The sequence below is a fragment of the Rhinolophus hipposideros genome (genome assembly GCF_964194185.1).
Source record: "Rhinolophus hipposideros genome assembly, chromosome: 22".
Lineage (NCBI taxonomy): Eukaryota > Metazoa > Chordata > Mammalia > Chiroptera > Rhinolophidae > Rhinolophus > Rhinolophus hipposideros.
This window is the reverse complement of record NC_138068.1, coordinates 23,897,141-23,923,218: the sequence shown is the minus strand read 5'-3', so window position 1 is coordinate 23,923,218 and position 26,078 is coordinate 23,897,141. Positions and strand designations below refer to the sequence as shown.

Here is a 26,078-nt window from a genome sequence, read left to right as displayed (position 1 = left end):
GCTGAGGACCTAAAATACAGGATTGTATCTGAAAAGATGTCCTTGGAGGCCTGAAGAAAGCGAGGGAGCAACTTGGCCACCCGTGAGCGAAAACTCCAGACAAAGGGAGAAGCAAAGGCAAAAAGACTCTGGTGCAAATGCGTGTGTGGCACATTCGAGGAACAGCAAGAAGGGCCGTGTGACGGGAGCAGAGGAAGCAAGTGAGACGCCTAGGAGGTGAGGTGGAGGGGTTGGCGCCTATGACACGGGTGTTGCAGGCCCTGAGGCTCACGCAGAGTGAGATGGAGGGCCACGGAAGGGCTGGGAGAGAGGAGTGACATGTCGTTCAAGGTCTGTTTTTGTTCCCTAGAATGTGAGCTACAAGAGGGCAGGGGCTTTGCTTTGCTCGCTGCCCATCCCTAGCCCTGGAAGAGCACTGGGCTCTTGATAACACTCAGTAAATATCTGAACAAGTGAATGCACGAATGAATAAATGAATGAAATGACGGGATTAGTTCATGAGCAATTGCGACTGACGCCTTTAGCTATCCCGCCTCCTACAGGTATGTTTAAGATCCTCCCCGCCTCTCCTCCTGCGCGCCGCTCCCACCCCCGCCGTTGGGCTGCGGGTCCGCGCCACGGCCGCCAGAGGGCGCGCAGCCGCGGAGATCCCGCACGGAAGACTTTGCGTGAGGCACCGCATGGGGCGGGGCCTAAGGGCGGGCACCGCGAGGCTGCGCTGGGTCCACCCAGGGGCGGAACGCGGCTGTAGGGCTGAGGCTGTGCGGCTGGAGCCGGAGCGCTTTGGGCGGTGCACGGGGTGAAGATGGCGGCCGAGAGGCAGGAGTCGCTGAGGGAGTTCGTGGCGGTGACGGGAACCGAGGAGGACCGGGCCCGCTTCTTCCTCGAGTCGGCCGGCTGGGACCTACAGGTAGCGCTACGCGGCGGGCTGTGTCGGGCAGGCCGGGGGCTGCGGGTCGTGGGCGCCTGACACGTGAAGCCCGTGGAAGCCGAAGCGCACAGTCATCCCGTCGGGCCGCGGCCCGAGCCAGGCCGCAGGGGCCTGTGGCCGCTTGCCACGCGTCGCCAGCTCGGCTTCGACGTGGGACAACGCCGGCCAGCCCGGGCCCCGACCGGCTGTGCGTGACTCAGTTTCCCCTTCCGCGTCGCCGGTCCGCTGGGCCAGCGAGGCTTTGGGTTGTGCCGCCACCCGCGTGGAGAGGGGGCGCCCGGGGGCGTGGCGGCCGCGCCGGGTGTCGAAGGGACCAGGAGTGACCGGCTCCCGGGGGGGCGGCGCCGGGGACGAGGGGGTCCTCGGCTTCCATGCCCGCAGCCCCGGCCGCGGGTGGGGCGAGAAGCCCGGCCCAGGATGCGGCTCACGCCGCCTTCACCTAATAACCGGGGAAAACGGCCTCGGGCTGGCGGCGCGAGGGTGCAGCCTGCTGTCCTTAGTGACCTCGTCTGTGAAACGGGGGTCTCGTGGAGCTTGTCATCTAGTCCACTGGCGCGTACGACGTCCCGTAAATACTTACCGATTACGGCGTTAAGACGAGCTACGCGAGGCGGAGGTGCTCGTGGCCTCCTGGGTCGCCCGTGCCCAGCGCGACGCCCGGCACGTCAGAGGTGCCCAGTCACTGCAGAAACAATTCCGGAACCGTGCCCGCCTCTCCTACGTCTTAGGTGGATGATTCGCGTTTGAGGACCTACCACGAGCCAGGTGACCTTTGCACTTGGCAGCTGAGGTTTCGGGAGCTTAAGTTGCGTGCTCCCGGCCTCACTGGCCACCAGGTGAAAGACGGCGTCGGAACTCAGAGCCCGGACTCTGAACCACGTGCCCTGCACTTTACAGACGTTGATTTGCTTCCTTCTGGCACCACTGAGTTAAGATGAGCCCCATCGTACAGAGGAGGAATCGGAAACTCCAAGGGTAAACGATATGCCCAAGGCCACAGAACCAAGAAGTCCTAAGTTTGGGATTTGAACTGGGTCTTCCCAAAAGTAGGAGTTAGATGAAGCATCGCGCCTCTACAGGCCCGGTGTGAATGAAGCTTTTGTGCAGGGCAGAAATACAAAATGCAGCTTCTGCCTGAAAGACCTAGAAGCTCACGGTGTTATAATTGGCAGTTCGTCGGTCCCAGTCTCCTCGCACTATAGGTGGGGACACTGAGGCTCGTGCATGTGACATGACTTGCCTGGCAGGGCCAGAACTTGAATGTAGGCCCCCACGAATACCAAGTCAGTGCGTGTCCCATGACACCTTTTTTCTGTTGGGCCTGTTATGTCCTGCAAAGGCACACTGCCTCCAGCAGATTGGTTATATGCCATGAAGGCACACTACTCCTAGTAGGATGATTATGCCCCACAACAGCTCACAGCCTGCTACAAGGCTGGTGACCTTGAGGACAGGAGCCATGTTTTTTTCATCTCTGTAGACCTCAGTGCCTTTATTCCTTTGTGCAAAGTAAATGCCTGTCCATTGACTCAATGAGAGAAACATACAGCCACAAATGGCCAAAAGACTCCTATATTCCTCATGTATGAGCTAAGGCATGACTATGCATAAATATTAATGCATCCTTTCATCCATTGTGCAGGGTTGGTGGGACGGGTGTCCCCATTGCACAGGTTAGGAAACCGGGCTTCAGAGAGAAAGTAAAAAGTAGCGATCAGGAGTGGCCTCACAGTTCCTGACTCCTGGCTGTCACATAAGGACTGAGAATAAGGGCCTGAGCAGACTACCTGGGATGGAACCTGGCTCTGCTCCTTACCAACCTTGTGACCTTGGGCAGTTTTCTTAACTTCTCAGCACTTCTGTATCAACTATAAAATGAGACGATAATAGTACTAATTACGTAGGGTTCTTTGAGGATGAAATGAGTTAACATGAATAGTTACACTCAAACAACGTGGCACATGAATGCTCAATAAACGTATACTGCTTTTACTAGATCACATTTCCTAATAAAATGAGAATGAGGAGTGTCTCCATCTCAACTTCTTGCCTTCTTTTCCCCATAGCAGGTGGAATTTGTTTCAGGTAATGTAAAGACTAACAGTTGGGCTCTCGCCTTTTTCTGGGTCTAATTTTTCTGAATCCCCAGAGACAGACCTACTTGTAAGTGTGGGCCATGTCTTTGTGTCTTTGCTCCTTCATGCTTAAAGAAGATATGTGTTAGATGAAATCATAGTTAAGGATTCCAAGTTACTATCTCTCTGTTTCAGATCGCCCTAGCGAGCTTTTATGAGGATGGAGGGGACGATGACATTGTGACCATTTCGCAGGCAACTCCCAGTTCAGTGTCCAGAGGCACAGCCCCCAGGTAAGGGCCAACTTTAATTACTGCTACATGGGTGTGTTTCCAGCGGTGATGAGGAGCTGTTTCCTGACTTGTCAGAGGGTTCAGGCCTGGAGATAGGGACCAGTGAGTTGAGTGAGAAAGAGACCGACTGGTAGGTAGTAGTTCCTTGTCCAGATGGAAAATGCAGACTGCATTCTCAGAAGCCAAGTTTGTGCTACACCTCTGAGCAATTCTGTGTGGAGCCTGCCTTCCTCCACTCCAACCCTATTTGACCTGACTGTGCCTTTCCTTTAGAGATAAGCATGGTACATTCAGGTAGAGACTCGTACCTGAAAGTAGTTTATGGTCTAATCCTGGAGGAAACCACAGAACCTGCTTTTAAGATGTTGGAGGGTTTTTTATTTATGAAATGTGAGGAGTCGCCTCTCCATCTCTGGAAGTTTTTAAGTAGAAACCAGGGGACTTCCTTTCAGGGGTGCTGTAGATGTAGACGATTAGGCCCGATGACTTTAGAAACGTGTTTTTTGTTTGTCCGTTTGTTTGTTTTGACATTGTTGGATGCCTATTACCCTATTAAGAAGTCTTAGAGAAAATAAACTTGTGTAACCCATCTTTTCCAAAATTTATTATAGAGACTATATCTTAGGCGAACTTGTGTTAAGCATCACGATCCTATTTCCTTCCCCTGCCCCGCCACCCTGGCTCCAAGGTTCCCACAGCAGATCACTGCTTCGATCTGCAGAGTGAGAGTGCTGGTCTTCCAGGAGACAGGCAAGGCCTCTTCCTACAAAAGGCGCTGAGCTGCACCTGCTCTCTCTGCTTTAGCCTGATTTGCTTCTATTGTCTGGTGTATGTTTTCACCAGAAAAACTTATTTGGGTTTAAACTCAGTCCCAGAATACAAATATAGTATTTCTTTGCCAGTGAAGTTGTAAATTGTATTTCTCTGTAAGGGCGTCTGAACCTTAAATTACATCTCCTCTCTTTGAAAGAATACTAACCCCAGATCTCATTGCTTCCTTAACTTCGTTCCCTTCCTCCCATTTCCAGAGGAGAGGGGTAGTAGGCAAGTGATCTTTCCATTACTGACTGAGGGAGAGGGAGTGCTAACCTGTGAGGTGACGGTGAAGGCACTGCCTGGGACGTGGTTGCTAGGGGAAGGGCTCTTGCAGCCCTGATAGAGACCACTGATTTCCTGGGGGTGGGGGGGTCTTTCACAGCCACTCCAGGTTACTGTTGGGGTGTTGGCATGTCAGAACTACAGAGGCAGAGAAGTTGTAACTTCGCCTCTGAGGTCAGTCACATATTCATGCCTCCCCTCTCTAGGAGTCCCTATCAAAGGAGTAGTTTCACAAAGCACGGGCCTAGGAGCCTGACTGCCTAGGTTCAAATCCCAGCGCTACCGCTGTGGAGATTTGTGATCTTGGGCAGCTTCCTTAACATCTCAGGCCCTCAATTTTCCTCACTTGTCAAATGGGAATGGTTAGTAATGCCACATGGGAGATTAAATTAGTTAATACTTATATGGCACTTAGCACACAGTAAATGTTAGCTGCAGTTATTACCATTTTATTATCATTAGCATCCATTCTCACATTCCCCATTCTTTATGTTCCCTGACTCATTTCACAGCAAGTACATATATTAAAAAAAGTAGACATAAACGTAAAAGAATCAAGGAAATAGTGTTTAATGTTAAGGCTGAGAGGAGTAAACAGCCGAACACATGCCCGCCTAAAGGCTTTGCTTTATTGCTTTGGCTAAGCCTTAGGCTTGGTACTGGGGGGAGGGAGGGCACAGTTCGTTGCATTGTTGTCCTTGTGCAGACGGGAACTGCCACATTCTCAGAAGCCATGCTTGTGCTAGCACCTCAGAGATTCTGTGGGGCCTGCTTCGCCCCCCACCCCCAACCCTGTTAGACCTGCTGCTGGGCTCTCCCTGTACCCCAGTGTCATCTCACATATCTTTCATGTCGTCACTGCTGCCATGGAAGGACAATTAGTGAGTTCTTCCTTTGACTCTAGAACAGGGGTTCTTAGTGTGGAGGCCCTGAACCCCTTGGAGGAATCTATGGAATGGATGTGAGAAGGTCCATAAATTACCTGAAATTGTAGGCAAAAATTTGTGTGTATGTTGTATCTTTTCTGACAAGGAAATTCATAGCTTTTGTCAGATTTTCAAAGGACTGTGGGCCATAAAAAGGTTAGCCATTGCTATAGGAGAAAGTCTCAACTCCTCAATGGTAACAGCTGTCGTGCACTGAGCACTTACCAAGTGCCAGGCACTGGGTTAAGAAGCCTTTGCATACACGTGTGTTTAGCCCTCACTATAACCCTCTGAAGTGGGTATGTTATTCCCACTTTACAGATGAAGACACTGAAACTGAGCATTCCCAAGATCACACAGCTAGTAAAACAGGAGCTTAAATGCAGCTCTGTTTCTGCTCCCAGCATTCAGCCAGAGCGGTGTACTGCCAGCATTTGCTATGCTGGAGGGTCCTCCAGCATTTGCTATGAACCTACCATCCTAATCTTAACCCCTTTTCCTCATTTCTTAAATCTTTATTCCAACCAAACTGATTTCTTTGGTGTCTCAATTTTGCCTTATTTTTTGCTTCTGCCGTTGTCTGAGCCTCTCACCTGACTGGGCATGCCCACTCTTTCACTTTCTGCCTGTCCACATCCCACGCTTCTTTCCAGGTTTAGCTCCATCCCCACCTTCCCTATTGAGTACGTTATCCCCAACCCAGAAGCGGCATGCCGCCGTCCACTCCTCCAGTCCCAAGTATAATTCATTCGCTTCTGTGACCACCCATATCCTTGTCCTGCTTGGTGACATCTCCTGTGCTGTCTTCAACTCTTCTCTCGAGATTTAACTTAATTTTGTCTCCCTAAGTACATCATTAAGTTCCTGGACATGGGACGACTAGTGTAGCAGGAGCACCCACATCTGTCTAGCTCTGCCAGGTGTTCTCACCTACGTTCTCTTCTTGCACTTCAGTAGCTGTGGAAGTCGGTAGGGTGCTCACCAACCATTCGTAGGGCAAGATGCTGAGTCTGTGAAAGGTTGAGTAACTCACAGCTGCTGTTCTGGCAGATTCAAGCCCAAGTCTGTCTACGTCCAAAGCTGCTGCGTTCTCCCTGTCCAGCACCTCCCACCCTTGTCCCTAGCACAGGGTCAGGCAAGACGTAGCAGTTCACTTCCTTTTTTTTCTTTTATCCAACAAAACTTACTTCCTTAGAATTTCAGGGACTGCCACTGTGTGATTCTCTTAAAATTCTACTGTCCAGTGTGGTAGCCACTGGCCTCATGTGGCCATTTAATGAATTAAAATTAAATAAAATATTCCATTATTCATTTGCACTTTGCCACATTCCACATGCTCAGTAGCTACATATGCCTAATGGTTTGCACATTGGACGATGCAGATGCAGAATTTCCACACCACAGAAAATGTGATCTGCAAAGGACATTTGTGCCCCTTCAGGGTGCCAAAGTAGCCTGAGAGATAGAGTTTTGATGATGAAAAATTGAAATTTCTAAGACATTTTGCCAGTTTGTAGAGGGCGCAGATAAAATATTCTGAAATTGATGGTCCCTGAAGACATCCGTACCATTAAGTAACTCTCAGAACAGTGATTTCCAAACTTGAGCGTGTGTCAGAATTACTTGGAGGGCTCCGTAAAAGCAGATTGCTGGCCACTCCTCCGGAGTTTCTGATTGAGGAGGTCTAAGGTAGGTCCTGAGGATTTGCATTTCTCAGTGTCACAGGTCATGCGGATGCGCCTGGTCCAGGACCAGCACTTTGAGAACCACTGCTCAAGAGTAGTATTGAAATGTGCCACACCATGCGTCAGTCCCCCGACTGTTCACAGAAAGCCCCTGAGGCTGGTGACATGATTGTCTCCATTTTCACATGCGATAACAAAGGCTTAGAGAACTTCACTACCGGACCCAGGGTCCCAGGGTGGGAGGCTCAGTGGGGATCAGACCCAGGTCTGTGGACACCAGAGTCTGCGTCAGATACTATCAGTCTAGGTGTAAGAACTTTTGGGGAAAGAATCAAACCCATAGCCAGAGCAAGTGGTTTGCTCAAGCAAGTGTACACATGTGTACTGGAAGCTGTTTGACAACAGAGAACGTGTTTCCCTAGTTGTTTTCTGAAGCATGTCGTGTAGAGCATCAGGGAGTGCCGAATGCCCAGGTGGTTACTCTCAGCTGACTCAAGCAGGGATGTCTTTGCCTCATCGATTGGTGTTTGTCTTCCCATTTCTAGTGGATTGAACCTCAGAGCCTGTTCTGTCCCCGAGTTGTCTCTTTCAAATAAATCAAAACTGAACTGGAGCTTGCTTTCTAGTACACAAGTCCTCCTCTGGCTATCCTCACTAACTCTGTGTTACCCTCTTTCCCCCAATATCATAGCGAAACTACTATTTTCCCTTAAGAAATGCAGAAAATGTTTTTATAAATTATGTGTCTCGTGATCCTTGAAAAACTTAAGATTGTTCCTTGAGTACAAATCTAAACTAGGGAAAAAAACGGCAGTGTAAGACAGTGTCGGAGGAGAAAGCTAACCCTCTCACACCCATTTTGCGTGTGCACGCCACCATACCTACACAACTCTGCGTTTTTTCCTGAACACTAATAAATACTCTTGACTCACCTTGGTACAAGCACAAGGCCTTCCTGCCCACATACTCATTTCATGTCTACGTCTGAACGATGTTTCCTTCCTCTGATGTTTCTCTTGCTCGTCTTTGTGTCTGTGCATACGCTGCTTTCCTGTAGTGTCCTGCTGGTCCCCTTTCCCTGCCAGCCCCACCACCCTTTGTCCAGTTGACTGTCCACCAGTTCTTCAGCACTCAGTCCGAATGTTGCATTTTTCTGGGAATCTTTCTTGATGTTTCTCCTTCCCCACTCAGAACATGTGCTCGTACATCCCATTTCCTTCCATCTGTCATAGTCCCTGTTGCACAGTATTTAATGAGGGGTTTCTTGGCTGAAGTGCCACTAGTCTAGCAGCAACTCAAGAATAAGAACCATGTCTTATCATTTTTGTAGACCTCGCATCCAATTCAAGTGCCAGGCACAGGCCTTCTCTCAATATTTAAAAATTAAACGATGAAAATAGCTATTCAGTAGTAAGTTTTTAAAGTAGTACTCTCTTTTTGATTGATTCTCAGTCCTGTGTGACCTTGAAGAAATAAATGCTGCATTATTTTGCACATAAACTTAGAGAGATAAACCCTTTTCCACAAAGATCGTCTTCTTGTCCTACCAAAAAAATCTAACCCCAGTATCCTCAACCCCTTAACAGCTGATGACAAGCGTTACCTTGCTTTAAATCCCCCGGATCATTTTGCTTTTTTCTGTGTCTCCAGCGATAATAGGGTAACATCCTTCAGAGACCTCATTCATGATCAAGATGAGGAGGAAGAGGAGGAAGAGGGCCAGAGGTGAGTCTTTGGTGGGGGGCACAGGCCAAGGGAAAGTCCATGATAATGTGTAAATCATCTAGAAGGATAAACACATTTGGTTATCAGTAGCTGTTACACCTGTGAGCTAGTCATACACACTCCCTTCAGCTTAGAAGTAATCTTTGTCCCGTGTTACTGTTTTTCTTTTGGGGTATTCTGGGTTTGTTTTTGTTTTTAATTGTTAAAATAATGTGTATTTATTGAAGAGTATTATGGAAAAGGAACAAATAAAGAAAAAAGGCATTTGTAATACACAACCCAGAGGATACAAGAGGTAACCAGGTACCAGTAACATTTTTGGTGTTTCCAGCATTTTCTTTTTAATTGAAAAAGCAATGCATCACATAATAAACAGTAAAAGGCTTATAAATGTATATTCCCCCAATATACACAAACATTGTTTGTTTGTTTGTTTGTTTTTAACCTTAAGGAATGTTAGTGAAGTTAGTGTCCATTGTAGAAAATACACAATAGTGTAATGAAAAAATATAACATCTACCATTTGGTAACTACAGTTAATATTTTGGCATATTTCCACCCAGTCTTGGTTCTGTGTATGAGTATACATATACTTTGTTTTATGTTGTATTTCACATGGTGAAGTTCAGATTATTTGGTTGCTTACTTTCATTGGATTAATGCTACATCTTGAACACTTCTTCATGTCATTAAAATTCTCCATAAGTGTTTTCAATTACTATAATGATAATCCATTATATGGGATGTCTGGCATTTAGATTGTTTCATTTTTTTACCACTGTAAATATCAGTGCTGTCAACATCTCCGTCTATTAATCTTGGACTTTGTTTCAGATTATTTTCCTAGAATAGCTTCTAGAAATGAAAATACCAGGCCAAGGGCATGAATATTTTTAAGGTAGTTGATCACAGGCTCCTAGTTCTTAAGCCAACACTTTGAGATTCCTTCATAAAGACCTTATAGTCCATTACGTAGAACTTCATCTACCTGGAATGAACAACAGTGAACTGGCTGCAGCCTCATTTCACAGGTTTTGCTTCTCCGTGGGCTCTGCCTCAATCTGCCACACATTCCTAAGGAACACTGTATAATGACCGTTACGGGAATGCTGTTACCTCATCATGGACACTCTTTGGGAAGTGGCCTGAGAAATTACATGAGCTCTAGTCTCTGTTTTCATCCATATACACTTTACGCTGCCGCAGGTCCTTCTTAGATACACTCAAAAGTTCAGAAATAAATACTAACTGCAGGGTAGGGTTTTACACTTCTTGAGTACCAGACAATGTTATCACGTATGTGAATGCCCAGCTCCTAAATGACCTCCTCCTCCCATCCTGTCATATCTTCCAGGCATTGGTCTATCTTTATTTCATATCCTGATTCCTTCCTTCGCCTCTCAGCATTTCAGACCTGATGACACTGGGTGGTGTCCTCGCTAAGGCCTATGGCTTTGCCTTGCATTCCTCAGGGAATGTCAGGAAATAGAAGGCTGAGACTAATTTTTGTAGGTTCTCCATTCTCCCCATCCAGGGACATGCTGCTGACTTAACTGTGAATAGGAGTGATAAGGGGGCAGTTAGCCAGGCTATGTGACTACTGGTTTTCTGACCCAGGTAAAAAAAAATGCTACTTATTCTCAAGCCATGCTTGGCTCCTTGCGAAGCCCAGTGTGGGTATCTTGGGGCCTGGATTTGAGCTTCCCTGACCTTCGCTAGTCCCCTGTCCTCAGTTCCCTCCGTGTCTGTCACAAGAGTAGCAAAGCAAGGCTTGGGTGAGCTCTCAGTGTGGTGTCACACCCCCTTACATGTGTGCGTTACTCTGTGCTTGTTCTTTTGCATACATCTGCTGATTTGAACCTCATGGCCCTGACTTAAGGAGCAGGTAGGTAGGGCATGTGGTGCTTCCCTCCCATGTCAGAGACAAGGAAAGAGGTTCAGGACAATGCACTGGCTTGCCCAGAGTCGCTCAGCAGCAGAGCCAACACTAGAGCCTTGCTGGTTGTACTAACGTGCCACTGCCACCATTAACCCAGAGCTGCTAGTGGTAGCTGCTTCTGATTGTGACCATAGCTGCAGTATCCTGGAGAGATGCTGGCCACCGGACGGAGAATTCCCAGCTGGGACGTGCTATCGTGCATGCCTGGAATGCCCTCCCCTGATTTCTTCACCTGATAGCTCATCTTCCTTCTCCAGACTCAGCCCAGAAGACACCTTCTTAGGAAGCCTTGACTGTCCTCCCCAGCTCAGTGTTCCCAGAGCACCCCTTAGACTGACCTCTATTGCTGTTCACACTGCATTATGCCTGCCTGCCTCCTTACACATGTCCCTAAATCGATAGTAAGTTCTTAGAGCTGGGCATTGTACCCTTCGCCTCAGTGTGCCCAGCACCTAGCCCAGAGCCTGGCACATGCTCTATTCATGTTTTCCAAGTGCATTCGGTGTTAGATGTGTATTTTCTGCACAGGTTTTATGCCGGAGGCTCAGAGAGAAGTGGACAGCAGATCGTTGGCCCTCCCAGGAAGAAAAGTCCCAACGAGCTGGTGGATGATCTCTTTAAAGGTGCCAAGGAGCATGGAGCTGTCGCTGTGGAGCGAGTGACCAAGAGCCCTGGAGAGACCAGTAAACCGAGAGTGAGCATGGAGGGTCCTTGTCTGTGTCCACAGGACTCGGGTTCCAGAGTGGGAGAAGGAGGTCTTCCTCATCCCGTGCCCAGTAATGACTTAAATTCATTGTGTTTTGTTTTCATTTGCTCACTTACTCTCATAAGCAGAAGAGCAGCCCGTTTTCCCCTATCCTTTACCATGAAATCAAGATTTGGGGCAAAGTTTTCAAACCTGTGACCTATAATCTGGATCAGATCCTACACATGTGTTTTATGTAGCCTATCCAATTTGACTTACTCAGTTTTTTGCTTTATTTTGTTATCATTGAATTAATAGTCACCTGTTTTACGTAATTCTGGATTTCTGTCTTCTTTGAGAAAATCAAAAATTCTTCAGTGTTATCCTGCACCCAGATACCTACATGGCCGTGATTAACTAGAGCTAGTAGCACCTGTTCCCTTTAGCCCAGCAGCACTTCTCGCCCCAGTCCTCTCCTCTCAGTGGCCGGGCATGTAGCTGGCCCTGCAGCACTGCCCGGGCCTATAACTCTTGAGTTTGATACCCAGAGAAAGCATGTCCAGTAGTTAAACTTTCTGTACATCATTTTATCTGAGTAACCCCACCACCATAGACCCACTCCTCAAGTGTTCATGACTTTGCCTTCTATAGCCATTTGCAGGAGGTGGCTACCGCCTTGGGGCAGCACCAGAGGAAGAGTCTGCCTACGTGGCAGGAGAAAGGAGGCGGCACTCTGGCCAAGATGTGAGTGCATCTACCTTCCTACGGGGGAGCTTGTGAACTGTTCTGCCATTTGGGGGAAGGGGTTGGTCACATGTTGTGCGTGAACCAGCAGTCTCTGAAAAGAAGGAGACAGTGCCCTTGCTCTGGTTCCTGTACAGAGGCTGACTTGAAAATCAAAGTCAGCTCTCATCTGGTCAGGCAGGGGCCTCGTGAGAAGGAGTGGGCAGAGGGGATAGACAAATGAAGGACATTTCTGGGCATACCATAGACCTCAGGCAGAGGGACAGTTTTCTGGTGGTATGAGCATAGCTAAAGAATTTGGTCTCCTTGAAGCTGAATAATAATGAATGTCAACTATAATTTTGTATATATGTATATATATATATACTTGTATATACATGTATATGTACATATATATATAGTCACAGGATGTGGAGTACAGCGTAAGGAATAGAGTCAGTGGAACCGTAATGCTCTATACGATGTCAGTGGGGTAGGAGATTGGGGGAGGGGGGTTATCACTTTATGAGGGGTATAAATATCTAACTATTACAATTTGTACACCTGAAACTAATTTTTTTTAAAGGAATTTGATCTTCAGACTGACCACCCAAAGAGGACTGAAATGCAACTTTAAAATAGTTTTCCTTGTTATTTTCCCATCCTGTTTTCCCTGTACATAAGGGTGCCCCCTCCAGCAAGAGTAATCATACTATATAAACAGTTTTAAGCTTTCTAAATTTAACATTATGCCATAAACTTTTTCATACAGCTTTGTCACCGTTAGTTTCTATATTTGCTTTTAATCATTTTGGGTTTATTCCAAAGTAAAGGCAGCAAGAAGAAAATAAAAATTCTATCCACCTGAGGCAACATCTGCTGTAAAACATTCATTTTTAGCCTTCTAGACCCTCTTCTGTGACTATGTACAGGGAGTTATAAATATCATTTCTGATGACTGCAAAATAATCCCTGAGTGTAGTTGAGCACGGGCTACATGCCAAGCACACTGGCAGCCCTACAGATGAAGCCACAGCTTTGATTGAGTCACCTGCCCAGACCCACTGAGCTAGTGAGTGGCAAAATGAAGGCACAGACCCTGGGCTGCTTAAATCAAAACCCATTGCTCTTAACCTGTGCCATATTTTTTATTAATACTTGTTTGGTGGTTGTTGGTTAGTTTCCTCGTGTGTGTGTGTAGGAGTGCGTCTGTGTTCTAATAATGACACAGTAAAATAGCAGAACACACAAACTTGCAGGTTCACAGTGGTGTGCTTGCCAGGTTGCTGACAGTGTGTGGACTGACTGCTTGCCTCCTGTTGTCACAGGTTCATGTAGTGTTGAAGCTCTGGAAGAGTGGATTCAGCCTGGACAATGGCGAACTCAGAAGCTACCAAGACCCATCCAATGCCCAGTTTCTGGAGTCTATCCGCAGAGGGTGAGCAAGAAAAGCCTTCCTCCGGGTTCCATGTCCGTGAGTAAGATGGCAGATGGGAAAGAAATGGCTGATCCGAATGTTTACGTTTAAGAAGTAAACGTTTTTAAGCAGATTTAGCACAGCTGAGATACAGATTCACAGATCTGCTCCAAAAATATTGTGTGTCTGATTTTTCCCCCTGTGGGCTTGGGGCAGAGCCAACTGACTTAAATGACATCAGGCCTCGGCCTTGACTTTGAGCAGGCAAGAGAAGGGGGAGGCGGATAGGAGCCACTAGAATAGCCAGCTCCCTGTTGGGGCCCAGCAGTTTTCACAGTTGGAACTGAGAAATTTATTCTCACACCATCACTCATCCCCATCCTGCTCTGTGTGGACCCCAGCATGGCCTTTCCTCCCGCAGGGAGGTGCCAGCAGAGCTGAGGAGGTTAGCTCACGGTGGGCAGGTGAATTTGGACATGGAGGACCATCGGGATGAGGACTTCGTGAAGCCCAAGGGAGCCTTCAAAGCCTTCACTGGCGAGGGTCAGAAACTGGGCAGGTAAGGGGAAGCATGGGGAAGCGGGACCACATCCGTCGTTCCTGCCAGGTTCAGCAGACCCTTCCTGTTTACCCCTCACTTTGTATGAACCTCCACTCCTTACACAGTACTTCACATTTTATTTTTGTGGGAGGGAGAATATGGAGAACACAGGCTTTGACATTAACAGACCTGAGTTTAAAAATCTTTACTTTTTAGCCATATGACCTTGGACTACATAGCCTCAGTTTGCCCAGCTATAAAATGGAATTGTTCAGAGTCCTTACCGCCTTGATGATTGTTGGGAGCACAAAGAGCACTGCCTCCACAGTCATTGTAAACTGCTTTGACTTAGTAATCTGGGGAGTTCAGGGCAGGGGTGACCTTGATGGCTTAGGCTGAAACACACACACATTTGGGTCACCTGAAATCAGGATTCAGAGGGAATACGGAATCCCTGCCTGTCTCCCAGCAAGCCCCGTAGTGGGATGGTTCAGGACCCAAAGAAACTCGAGGACATTGTTGCCCTTAACAGGCTGCTGATCCACCATGATGATAGCTCATCTCTACTTCTGTGGCCCTTCCTGACACTCACTCTGTCACTTGTGTCCTTTTCTGCCCTGTGGCCTCTACCACTGCCTCCATCTTGCATTCAAACCCCTGATAGGATCTGATCGGTTGATAGTCACTGTGTGTTGTCCCCATCGTCATTCCTGCCCCCTCCTCCGCCTGCCCCCCCACTCAACCTTTGGCCATGGCCATGGGGTCACTTTGTCACTATTCTTCAGAGGGAACTGTGCACATGAGAGGCGCTCGAGCATAGTACAGACCTTACTTTACAAAGGGAACACTGAGGCTCGTGGACTTGGTTTACCCTTGCATGCGTGACTGGTATGTGGTAGAGTCGGGACTGGACCCTAGGCCTTCTGGTTGGCCCTCCTTCCCACACTCGTCCTGCCCAGCATTCACCCTCTCTGACCTAGGTGTGGCAGCTCCTGAACTAGGCACTGCCCTAACCTCACCCTCATCTACAGGGATCAGAGTGTGGCCCGCCCTCAGCAGTGCTCTTTGCGATGCTGGCTGGCCCTCTCCTAGAATCCCGACCTCCCTCTTGGCCATTCATACCTCCTCAGGAGCAAGGGTCAGAGCTCAGGACATAGCTCAGGACCAACCTAGCTCCGCCCGTCCCGTTCTCGCAGTTCTCCTCCGTCGTTAGGGCCCATGGGTTAGTCCAGCACAGCTATGCTCAGGGTGGTCCATCTACAGCTTCTCTTGGCAACTTTGTAGAGCACAGATAATTTTTTTCTTTCACTATTAACATAAAATGTGTTTATAATTTTTAAAGGAAGAAGAAAATACAGATAAAGGATAAGAACTGTTCTTAAACCTAACTCCCAGATATATCCAGTTAGTATCTGGGAAGTGTCCTCTCAGTCTTATGGGGGGAGGGGGGGGAACGAGAACACATGCTGTTTTATTACTTGCTATTTTGCCTGATCAAAGTAATAAGGCTGTCATTCCATATCAGTAGATGTAGTTCTACAGTATTATTTGCAATGGTAATAATTTTCTGTCCTGTTTATGTGCTGTAATTTACCCAGGCCCTGCTGGTAGACGTTTTAGGCAGCCACCCGTATGACGAACAACATTGCAGTGATTGTCTCTAACTAGATCTTCATGTGCCCTTTCATCCTGGGCTAGAAGTGGAATGGCTGGCTCCAAACAGCTTCACCTTTTTAAGATGTTGTCAAATTGCCCTCCAAAAAGATTGCATCCATTTTTTACCTGCCAGCAATTATAAGGAAGGTCTCAGAACTCAGAACACCGTGCAGTTGGGTTTGTTTGGTTTCATGATACTAACAGGAAATGCTTTTACTATTGGAAGTTCTAACTATATAATGTGTGTAAGAATCCACATCTCAAAAAATGAAGATATTTTTAAGAAAGTCGATTCTAGCAAGATGGGAATACATACTTCATTAGTGTGGCGGATGAACCCCACAAGTTGAGACAGAGCTGGATAATCAGGTGTGATGTTAGCTAAATAAATGTTCATTGCCAGTTCCACTTTCATTTTACGTCAGTTCTGGCTTTTTATGAAAAATCACCTTTTAAAAAGTTTTATACAGCTAAGTGCGATGGGATTTTAGCTTTTTAGTCTAAAGCAGATGGACAGTGTTTTTAGTTTTTCCCATAAATTTTATCGTGTTTTCCTTTGTCATCTTGTCAACTGAAATGATTAAGAGCCAAAAGTTTAAGAAAATTTTCTCAGGTTTGCCTCAAAAATTAGTCAGTCTTGGGTTTTTTCCCTGATAATCTGGAAAAACTTTAAAGTGAAAGAATAGATTGTTTTCAGTTGAAAAAAATCTTTCAGTTACATTAAAGGTTTTTTTGTTGTTTTAGGTGTTGGATTTGTTTGTTTGGATAGGAATCAGTCTGAAGGTTTGAGAAAGAGTAGCAAATACCAAGAGTGCACTTGGGTGGGATGGGGTCATTGCAGCGGGGGGGGGGGGGGGGGACGAGCTTTGGCTGCTCGCTGTGCTTTCTGTAGTGGTCATTTCTGTAAAGGGGATGGCAGGGTGTCAGGACTTACAACTGTGGCAACAAAGCACCTTAGTGCCTGCTTCTTTGCCACTACAAAGGAAATGAGCAGTCAGGTGATTGAGACTCTTGAGCTGAACAAGACTCAATTTCCCTGTGACTCATTAAATGATATTTGCAGGGAGATGTTAAAGAAACTCTTTCTGTAGATGTCTTATCTGACCTGACCATTCCTGCCCCTGGGCGAGATGCCCTCACTGCTACAGATGGCCCAGCCACTGCTGCAGAGGAATGGCTCAGGTGAAAGCAGTCCTTAAGAAGTGCCAGACAGGCTGGTTCCCTTGAATGCACGTGTTGGTCCTGCAAGATGATGGCAGCAGTTTGGAGCTAATGCTCTTTGAGTGTCGTGCTCCAAATAAGAAGCACGAGGCCGGTGTTGAGGTTTCTCCTCCTCCACTCCCACCCTCCGTGAGGGCAGAATGGGCGGGGAGCGCCTCTCAGCTGACCTTCCACTTACAAGCCATGGGTGGACAGTAGCATCTCGGAGGGATTTGGGTCCAGACTGTAAGCAAATACTAGGTTGGTGCAAAAGTAATTGCGATTTTTGCATTTATTTTTAACCTTTTAAACCGCAGTTACTTTTGCAGCAACCTAATATAAATGGAACAGGATCTGGAAGAATGATAGTAATTGGCTATTTGAGTGTTTTTCTGCTGTTAGCTAAGCACTATACTAAGCATTTCACATGTATTACGGCTTTTGATCCTGTTTTGATCCCCATTCTACAAATAAGGATTATGAGGCTTACGAGGTCGTCACACCCAAGGCCACACTGCTGGCCAGTGCAGAGCTGGGCTCCATCCAGTCTCTGCTCTTTTCCCCCATGCTGCCTTGCAGCCTAGATGTTCCTACATAGATACGTAGACTTTTATTTGTGCTTCGACTGTATTCTGGGTATGCTGCATTATTCTTAAGCTATTGACTGAACTAAGAGATTTTATTTAACTCCTACTTTATTGATGAAGAAACGTCATCTTGGGATAATGTTCCTGAAATCAGGTCTATGCCTGACTCCCAGACCTGGGGGAGAGTGTGGCAGGAGTTAGGAACTCAGGGACGTAGATTCAGACAGCTTGGATTGTATCCCAGCTTCACCTTGAACCAACAATGGGATCGTGGGCACGTTGCTTAATCGCACTGTGCCTTGTTTATAAAGTGGAGATGATGAATGAATCCCTTCTTGACAGGATGTGGTGAGGATTAAGTGAACTGATAGTGTAAAGTAGTCAGCGTAGGGCCCAGCTCGGTGACGCACGCTGCACAGTGTATGCTGTGTTCATCTTGCCTCCCCACCCACCTTACTTCGGGTCTATGAGAGAAACCATCACGTGCAACCAGCCAGGGCCATGTATCAGGTCTTTTCTTGACCTTCACATGATGAGCACCAGCTCTATGCAGGAGGCTGTGCCGGGACGAAAGCCAAAAACATCGTAGGACTTCCTGAATGCCCTGTGTTGAGCCGTCTGCATACGTTCTCTCTCTGCTCCTCACAGCAGAACAGTTCCGGTGCTACGTACACGTGGAGACACTGAAGCCCCAGGAAGATGAATGACTTGCTCAAGGCCACACCTCTTGTTTAGTTTAGTGGTAGAGCTGGGACCAGGTAGTGGGCCTTGTGCTGTTTCCCCAGCATCACACTGACTGACTCTCCATCTGCCATTTAGTGGACTGCCTAACCTGCAAGGTATGGAGTCAGTAGAGATAGTATTCCCATTGTACAGAAAAGGAAATTGGGAAGCCAAGATGTACAGTAACTTGCTGGGTCACACAGCTCATAAGTGAAGGGTATATCAGATTCTCTGGGAACAGAAGTTTGAGAAGACATTTTCAATGTAACTTGTTTTCCTAAAGTAAACCATAGAAAGTAAAGCTTGACAAAGACCTAGCTGTGTTGGGCCTTCTGATCCTTCTGATTCCTATTCTGTGTAGGAATACACAGAATAGAGCGAGAAAGCTTGTTTATTGCTCAAGTTTTTAGAAATTTAAAAACTGCTCTACAACATGTGCTTCTCTTTTCTCATCTATAAAATGGAGATAATGCTCATCTCAAAGGATGGCTGTAATGATTCGGTGAGGCCATGGACATTAAGAAACCCTAGGCAGTGCCTGCACAAACATAGTTTCAATATCATTTCCATTTTCCCTCCTTCCTATCCCTACCCTTGCCTGAACTGATAACGTCAACTACTTTGGAATGACAGCTTTTTCTCATTTTAGGTTAACTGAAAATGTAAGAGCTCCTTTCTGACAGACAGTAGCTTCAATGAGTACCTGTCATTTCCTTGGAATTGTTATAAACAATTGAGGGACAGGCTGCCTACAGAGTAGTTGGAGAGTCGACCTAACACCCATAAAACTAATGAACAAAACACAGCAGATCTCAGGCACTTACAGGGGGAACGCTTAACCTTCCACTATTCCCCAGCACCTCTGAAGCCATGTGGTGGTGTAACTTCTCTGTGTGTCCCGGCCCACATTGGAGTGCCAGGTGCTGTGAGGCTCCTCTCATAGCTAGTAAGTGTAGCCAGCATTCTCTTCTGAGCTCCACTTTGCAATTCTCTAAGCCTATATTTTTCACATTTGCAGAAAAGAATTTCACTTTTTAGTTCTTTGTTCCTAGTTACATGTTGTAGGGCAATGTTTTGCAAAATGTGTTCCATGAAATTATCTGCAAGAAGTTAACAAGTGTAACATGTAAAAAGGATGTAGTGGTGACTCATAAGTTTGCCTTAACTGCATGATCTCTCTCAAGACCTTTAATATGCTAGTGGCCTGTGATGCTGCTGGTGTAATAGGTGGCATTTCTGAAACTTTTCGGAGATCATCTCAACAGACTAGGGTCCCAGGAAACACACTTGGAGAAGTACTTCTAGTTGTATTTACTAAGGATACCCTTTCTAGATTTAAAGATCTGAGGGAAGGGAGAGGTGTAATGAGAGGCTTTAGGGAGAAGCAAGCAAACTTGAGGTCTAGGCCAGAGCATCTGCGAAGGAAAGGGCTGAGAATGAAATGTATGGTGGTTTACAGGAGAGAGGTGAAGGCTCCAAACGGTGTAGAGAATTGGGAGTTCTGTGTGTATTTTGTGATGTCAGCCACCCTAAGTGCTTTATGTAATCCCTTTAATGCCCACAAAAATTGAGTAAGGCAGGTAGCCTTAATCCTTGTAAAAGATTAAGGATGCTCGTTACTCCCCTTATTGAAACCAAGGGAATTGGACTGCTCAACACCTCATAGCCATTGAGTGAATTCCAACCCCAGTCCATCTGATTCTAAGAGCTGAGCTCTAAACATTGCAACAAATACCATGTCCTGTTCCTATTGTGTAACGAATCCCGGTGGTGCCGGGCACTTAAACTGGCCTTTAGGAAATCTCGCTCCCCCACTTCTGATAGTTGACACATAAGTATGAAATATGCACATAACTGAGGCTGCAGTCGGGAATGCAGGTCTGAATATTCCATTACAGGGAAAGAGACTAGACTCATCCGTTACCCCATCGGCTGCTACCAGGCAGTGTCAAGCCCCCCTCCACTGCAGACGTCGAGTGCCCCCTCCCCATTCTGCCTGCAGCCTCTCCATTGAGACTAAAATGCATTCTGGTCTGTTGGGTCCTCCAGCCTTAGGGCCCAGTCTCTCCTGCCCCATGCTGTCATGCCATGCATACTGCTCTCCTTCCTTCAAGCCTTTGTTCAGGTGAGGACACAGATGAAGAGGGGTTTAGTAACATGCCCAAGATCACTAGAAGTGAGTGCTAGCAGTAACTCAGAGTTTGCCGTGAGTTCTGCTGGATCTGTACATTTCATCGTGGCAGGCATTGTGTCTCGGTCACTCCTGTTCAGCAGCACCAAACACAGTGCTTAGTGCAGCAAAGGCTCGGTAAATATGAGGCAGGGTCCCCTTCCTGCTAGGGGCCTTGTTTCTGTCATGCCCTGACACAGTCCTCTCTCCTCAGCACTGCCCCCCAGGTGTTGAATACCAGCTCTGCAGCCCAACAGGCAGAAAATGAAGCCAAAGCCAGCTCTTCCATCTCAATCGACGAGTCACAGCCTACCACAAACATCCAAATACGGCTTGCCGATGGCGGGAGGCTGGTGCAGAAATTTAATCACAGCCACAGGTACCTTGCATTGTGTGGCCTATCTTGTTCTAGGAGGGTCCCAGAGACTCCCACGAATAAGTGGGAAGCGGGGAGCTGTTCCTCCTCACACCAGCAGGCACTCCATGCTTTCCTCAAAGGAAAGTATGCAAGTCTGAAGCTTTGGTTCTGGTCCCCACTTCCATTAAATGTAGCCAGTGACTGCTCACTTCCCTCGTGGGGGTCTCCTTCCTCATCTGTAAAATTAGGGGATTGGAATCCTAAGGCATTTTTTAGCCACCAAACTCTTTGTTCAAAGGAAATCTCATGCTAAAGCCCAAGTATAGAACAGATAAAATTTGAATTATTGTGGTTAATGGAGGGGAGAGGGGACACAGTGCCAGCATCCCACCCCACAAGGGATTCTGAAAACCACTAGGTTATTAAGGTCTTCCAGATCTTGCTTTTGAGAATTCTAGAATACCTGCTCTACTATCTCAAATCACCTGGGCTGGATCAAAGCAAACTGTGCCTCCCCCATTTTAAAGAAGGAAAACTGAGACACAGAGTGATGAAGTGATTAGTAGGGGAGGATTGTTGCCTGTAAATATATTTGGCAACTCTTTTTTTCTAGAATAGCAGTGTCTACATTTTATCAATCACAGATCAGCTAAACCAGAATGCACATGCGGATGGGACTCAGGGAAGGGCTTGATAGTCCTTGAGTGCTGACAAGGTTCATATGTGGAGTAAGCTGCAAAACAAGCTCCGGGAACACACAGAGGCTTTGTTCAAACTCTTCTTGTTCAGTAGGAGCCATTCACTGTACTTCAGGTGCTTTGTGTGTAAGGGGATGAATCCGTCTCATTGATTGGAGTACATTGCCTCCGTTTCATTTCACTCATTAACTCCAGCCTTTCAGCACGACTGCTGCTCATTCCCCAGGGTGGACAGCCCATCCCAAGAGCTTACCAGCTGGGTGAGAGCTTGTCTGTCTGATGAAAGTCTCTGATCAGTCCCTTAGATGTGCCAAATTGTGGATTTTAAGGGTTGGGGACAGAAAGAAACTTCTATTTAAGTGCCCTAAAGGAGAAGGCTATCTGTTTCAGGTGACTCCGGTCGCATGATCACCAGGTGTAGGACACAGGCAGTGTCTAAAGAAGGGACTCCTGGCACTCAGGAGTTGCTGACCTTCAGTAATTCTTCTCACTAATAGTTTCAGTGATGTTCAAAAGACATATTTTCTGCCCTTGTGGAATTCATGGTGTACAGCAGGAGACAGACATTAACCATATCCCAGAATCATTTGATTATAAATTTGATCAGTACCATGAAAGCAAGATCAGGGAACAGAGACCAGGAGCTTTCGGGGAAGGCTGCCCTGAGGACGAGGCCTGAGGCTGGATTAGGATTGCAGGGAAAAGGATCAGGCAGAGGAACCTCGAGAAAGAGGACGCCAAATGTAGAGAGGGAGCAGGCATGAGGAAGAACTGAAAGGAGAACAAGGCAAAGGAGGGGGGTATAAAATTAGGCCTTGGGACCACAGCAAGGAGGCTAGTGTTTCTCCCAAAGACAATGGGAGCGACCATGAAGGGTTTTCGGCAAGGGAGTGCCCGATCCGGTGTGCTTCCAGAGGAGAGCTTTGGGTGTGCAGAAGGAAGGGGCTGGGGCAGGGGCTGGGGCGGTGAGGAGCCTTCCTCGGGGTTAGGATTTGTGTACCACCGAGAAAGGCTCTGCTCACCCACCTCTCCGCTCCCCCCTGCTCCCCCAGGATCAGTGACATCCGACTCTTCATCGTGGATGCCCGGCCGGCCATGGCTGCCACCAGCTTTGTCCTCATGACTACCTTCCCTAACAAAGAGCTGGCTGATGAGAACCAGACCCTGAAGGAAGCCAACCTGCTCAACGCCGTCATCGTGCAGAGGTTAACATAACCGTCCCCTGCTGGGCAGCCTCACCTTCCTCCTGTGTCTCCTGTGGCCAGCCGCCCTTGGGGACCGCCCCTCCCAGCCTCTCCTGCACACCCAGCAGTCCAGCGCCACATCTCCTCTGTAGCTCTGGGTTCTTAGATCTCAGTTGGACATTTGTTTTCTCTTTAGTTGCATTTCCTGGGTTTTTGTGACGATCAATGGACTTTAAAGAAAAAAATAAAAACAACCAAAAAAATTGAAGGAATATCACCAGCATGTTAAACGGAACCTCTCCCACTGAAGCAGGCTCTGATTGCTTTAAAGTCATATTTATCCCCAAAGCGTGTGGAAAGAGCCTTCCTTCCGTGCTCTCTGCATAAAAATTGCTTGTGGCACACAATACCCGTCCACTAGTGTGTCCACCTGCCGCCCTGGTCGTGACTAGTGGAGATTTTCCCCATTTATAGGGAAGGAAGTGAAAGGACTTGTAGAAAGAGGTTTTGCAGCCACTCGTTCCCATAGGCACAAATCTCGCCGAGACAAAACCAGGCAGCAGCAAGGGGCGCCTGAAGTGAGAGATCAGGTCTAGATGCACAACCCCTCAGGCGACAGTAAATACTTGCCTGTGCTCCTTTTGCTCAAACCCTGGGAAATCCGAGCTCCCAGGCCTTAGCCAGTTGGGATGCTAATTACACCTGCCTGCCCAGCCCTCCTCCCCCCTCATCCAGGCTGCGCTCGCCCTGGTGATTCTCAGCTACACCATCATTGTACTCTGCGTGGAGAAATCCGTACCTAGGACGTTAGACGGGTATCTTCTCATTGGGAAACAGCTCATGCCAACCCAAATGAGTTAAGAGTCAGGTATCTTAGCAACAGAATCGAAAAATCACTGAGCTATTCACTAACGATGTGCGCAAACCCCATGTATTAAAGAAGGGGGGTTCCCTGTGCTACCAGCCCCTTTTCCTGTGTAGCATTTACAAGAGGCCTCTGCTGAGTAAATTTTGAGGGTAAGTGTAATGTCTGCCTGGCTTTGGTGTGCAGGTTCCACTTAAGGTTCTCTGCCCTGCCCTGCCCTGTTCGGACTTGCGTCAACTTGGGCAGTAGTCCCAACCCGGTCAAGACCTCCCCCATAAGGGTGCTTTCTGTGCAGATTTGGGAGGGGACGGGAGGCTCACTGGGGTCTTGAAAGCCTTTCCACCGCCCTGTTAAGGGAACCATAGGCTTAGAATCATCACCGACTCAGAATCTCCTGGTTTTGAATCATAACGTGCCTCAGTCTTTCTAAGCAGTCATCACCCACCAACCACTCCTGCTTCACACCTTGCGGCAAGCCAAGAAGCAACACTACTTCCACCCAGAGCTGGGAAGGGCTTGGGTTGCCGCCAAGACCCATCCTGAGAAAGGGACATGGCTTGGTGCTTCTGATCCCAAACTGGCAGGGGCCTGCCAGGGCGACAGCGTCTGCCACACAGTGTCCTCCAGGATGGAGGCAACTAAATGCAGATCTGGAAAAACTTTGTATATTATTGTTGCCTTGATCATTAAAAACCAGAATGAGGACAACGGAGTTTTGTACTTTCTAATGGGTTGCTTTGAAGTTTTTTAATAGCAGCCATTGTAAGTACTGCAGTGCCTCACAACAGTCCCATTTTACAGTGCAAAACCTGGCGTCCAGGTCTCAGAGCTGGTAAGTGATAAGCTGGTAAGTGCTTCCAAAGCGCTGTGCTCTTAACCACCATGCCCCTTGTACGTACACTCTGTCCCCAACCCCGCCAGGGACACATACCCTCACCCCTCCCACCCGCTTCAGGGTTTCCGCTTAAGTTCTTTAGTACACACCACCAGCAATCACAGAAACAGCGCTTAAAACCTGCGTCTAGGAAAGTACAAGGCCTCCCGGGATTCCCACCTAGCCCTGGGAAGTGATCTAATTATCGCAGCCACCACAGTTCAGACCAGCTAGGTGTGTGGCCCAAGGTCAGAGGGATTGCCAGCCCCAGAGCCAGGGATCACACTGGATCCAGGCTGTGTAAGGATGTTTTCAGTTCTGGTCTTCTCTTCTGGGTGGCCCACAGGGAAAGGTCCATCCACCCAGAAAGCCTGTCAGGTTTTTTTTTAAAAAAAGGATACTCAGCAGACACTGGTTCTGCTGCTGAATTCAGAGCAGTCGATCTCAACTGAGGCATTTTGTTAATCAGTGGGAGCATTGTGGATCATCCCAACAATTGGTTGGCAAGCAGGGAACCTCCCAGCATTAAACGAGCCGGCCAAGAATATATTGCAGTGCGTGGGACGTGTCCTGATGGAAAGGTCCAAAAGTGATCACAGTGAAAAAAGCAAGTTAGTAGCCGTGAGGATGCCCTCTCTAACAAGTTCGTGTTAAACTGGTGTTACTAGGAGACGTGTGGTGTTTCTGTTTGGTCGTGTAAACTATACACCATGCCAACAACCCCGTCAGTCCAGTTTGGGCCACAACTGGTGGCTTCCTCAGCAGACGGCCATGGGAAGAAGCAGGCACGTGGAGTGAGATCGGGGCACATCTATGGCTTTGAATGGCATTGCCGAAGTGCCCTCCAGAGCAAGTGTCCCTTGGTGTGCCCACCAGCAGTACGAAGCTTGCCAATTCCCACCAGGCACTTGAAGTTGGCTGAGCTCATTCCGGGGAAGTTCCTGGAGCAGAAGTGTGGGCTTCATGCTGCTCTCTCTATCCCAGCCACTAGCATTTTCAGAGGGAGCTGACTTGCTCCCAGGACCCATTAAAAGGAGGTCTTCTTCAAAATGGGTTTTGCTCCTGTGTCATGGGCTGTCGCTGTGGCCTCCCATCCCACCTCTTCCAGGTCCACTCTTTTCCAGACCAGGACGGGGAAGCAGAACAGAAAACACATTGTTGACTTCTAGTGTCCAGTCTGGGTCCCAGGCTGAGCCAGCTCCTGTGCTGTGTGACAACATCCCTTTCGCTGGCCCATGCCTCACCCCACGTCCAGTCCATCAGCAAGTTCTCTGGGTTCTGCTGCAAATGCTTCCCAAATCCAGCCATTCGTTGGCCCTCCCCTGGGATCTCCCCGGCCCAGCCTCTCAACAACTACAGTGACCTCTGTCCCTGAAGAGCCCCGGAGGACCTGGCCCCTGCCCATCACTACCCCTTTGTCCTGCCTTATTTTCCTTCTTATGCTGTCTCCATCTGATGCACCATATACTCTGTTCGTTTCCGTCATCCTTCCACTGGGTTATAAGCTCCATGAAGGCAGTGGCTTTTGTGTTCTTCACTCTTATACCCTGAGTACCTGCCACAGTGCCTGACACATAGTGGGTCCTCAACACATAACTGGTTAGATGAACCTGTGAAATGAAGGTAAGACCTCCCTGTCTAAAGGATGAAGGCTATGATGCCTTAGTGTCCCATGTAGCAGTGCTTAGGTAATGGCGCTCTCCCTTGCTCCCAAAGCAGGTTCTC

The 26,078-nt window shown here is 47.8% G+C and overlaps 1 protein-coding gene across 1 annotated transcript; it reads left to right on the top strand.

The window, feature by feature from the left end:
- Positions 1–349: 349 nt before the first annotated feature.
- On the top strand, positions 350–24,313 carry NSFL1C (NSFL1 cofactor). Its single transcript, XM_081033387.1, has 9 exons — positions 350–910; positions 3,202–3,299; positions 8,659–8,733; positions 11,201–11,366; positions 12,009–12,101; positions 13,409–13,518; positions 13,919–14,056; positions 20,589–20,753; positions 22,483–24,313. Exons 1-9 carry the CDS (start codon positions 806–808, stop codon positions 22,643–22,645), a joined length of 1,113 nt encoding a protein of 370 aa, XP_080889513.1. The 5' UTR covers positions 350–805; the 3' UTR covers positions 22,646–24,313.
- Positions 24,314–26,078: the final 1,765 nt, after the last annotated feature.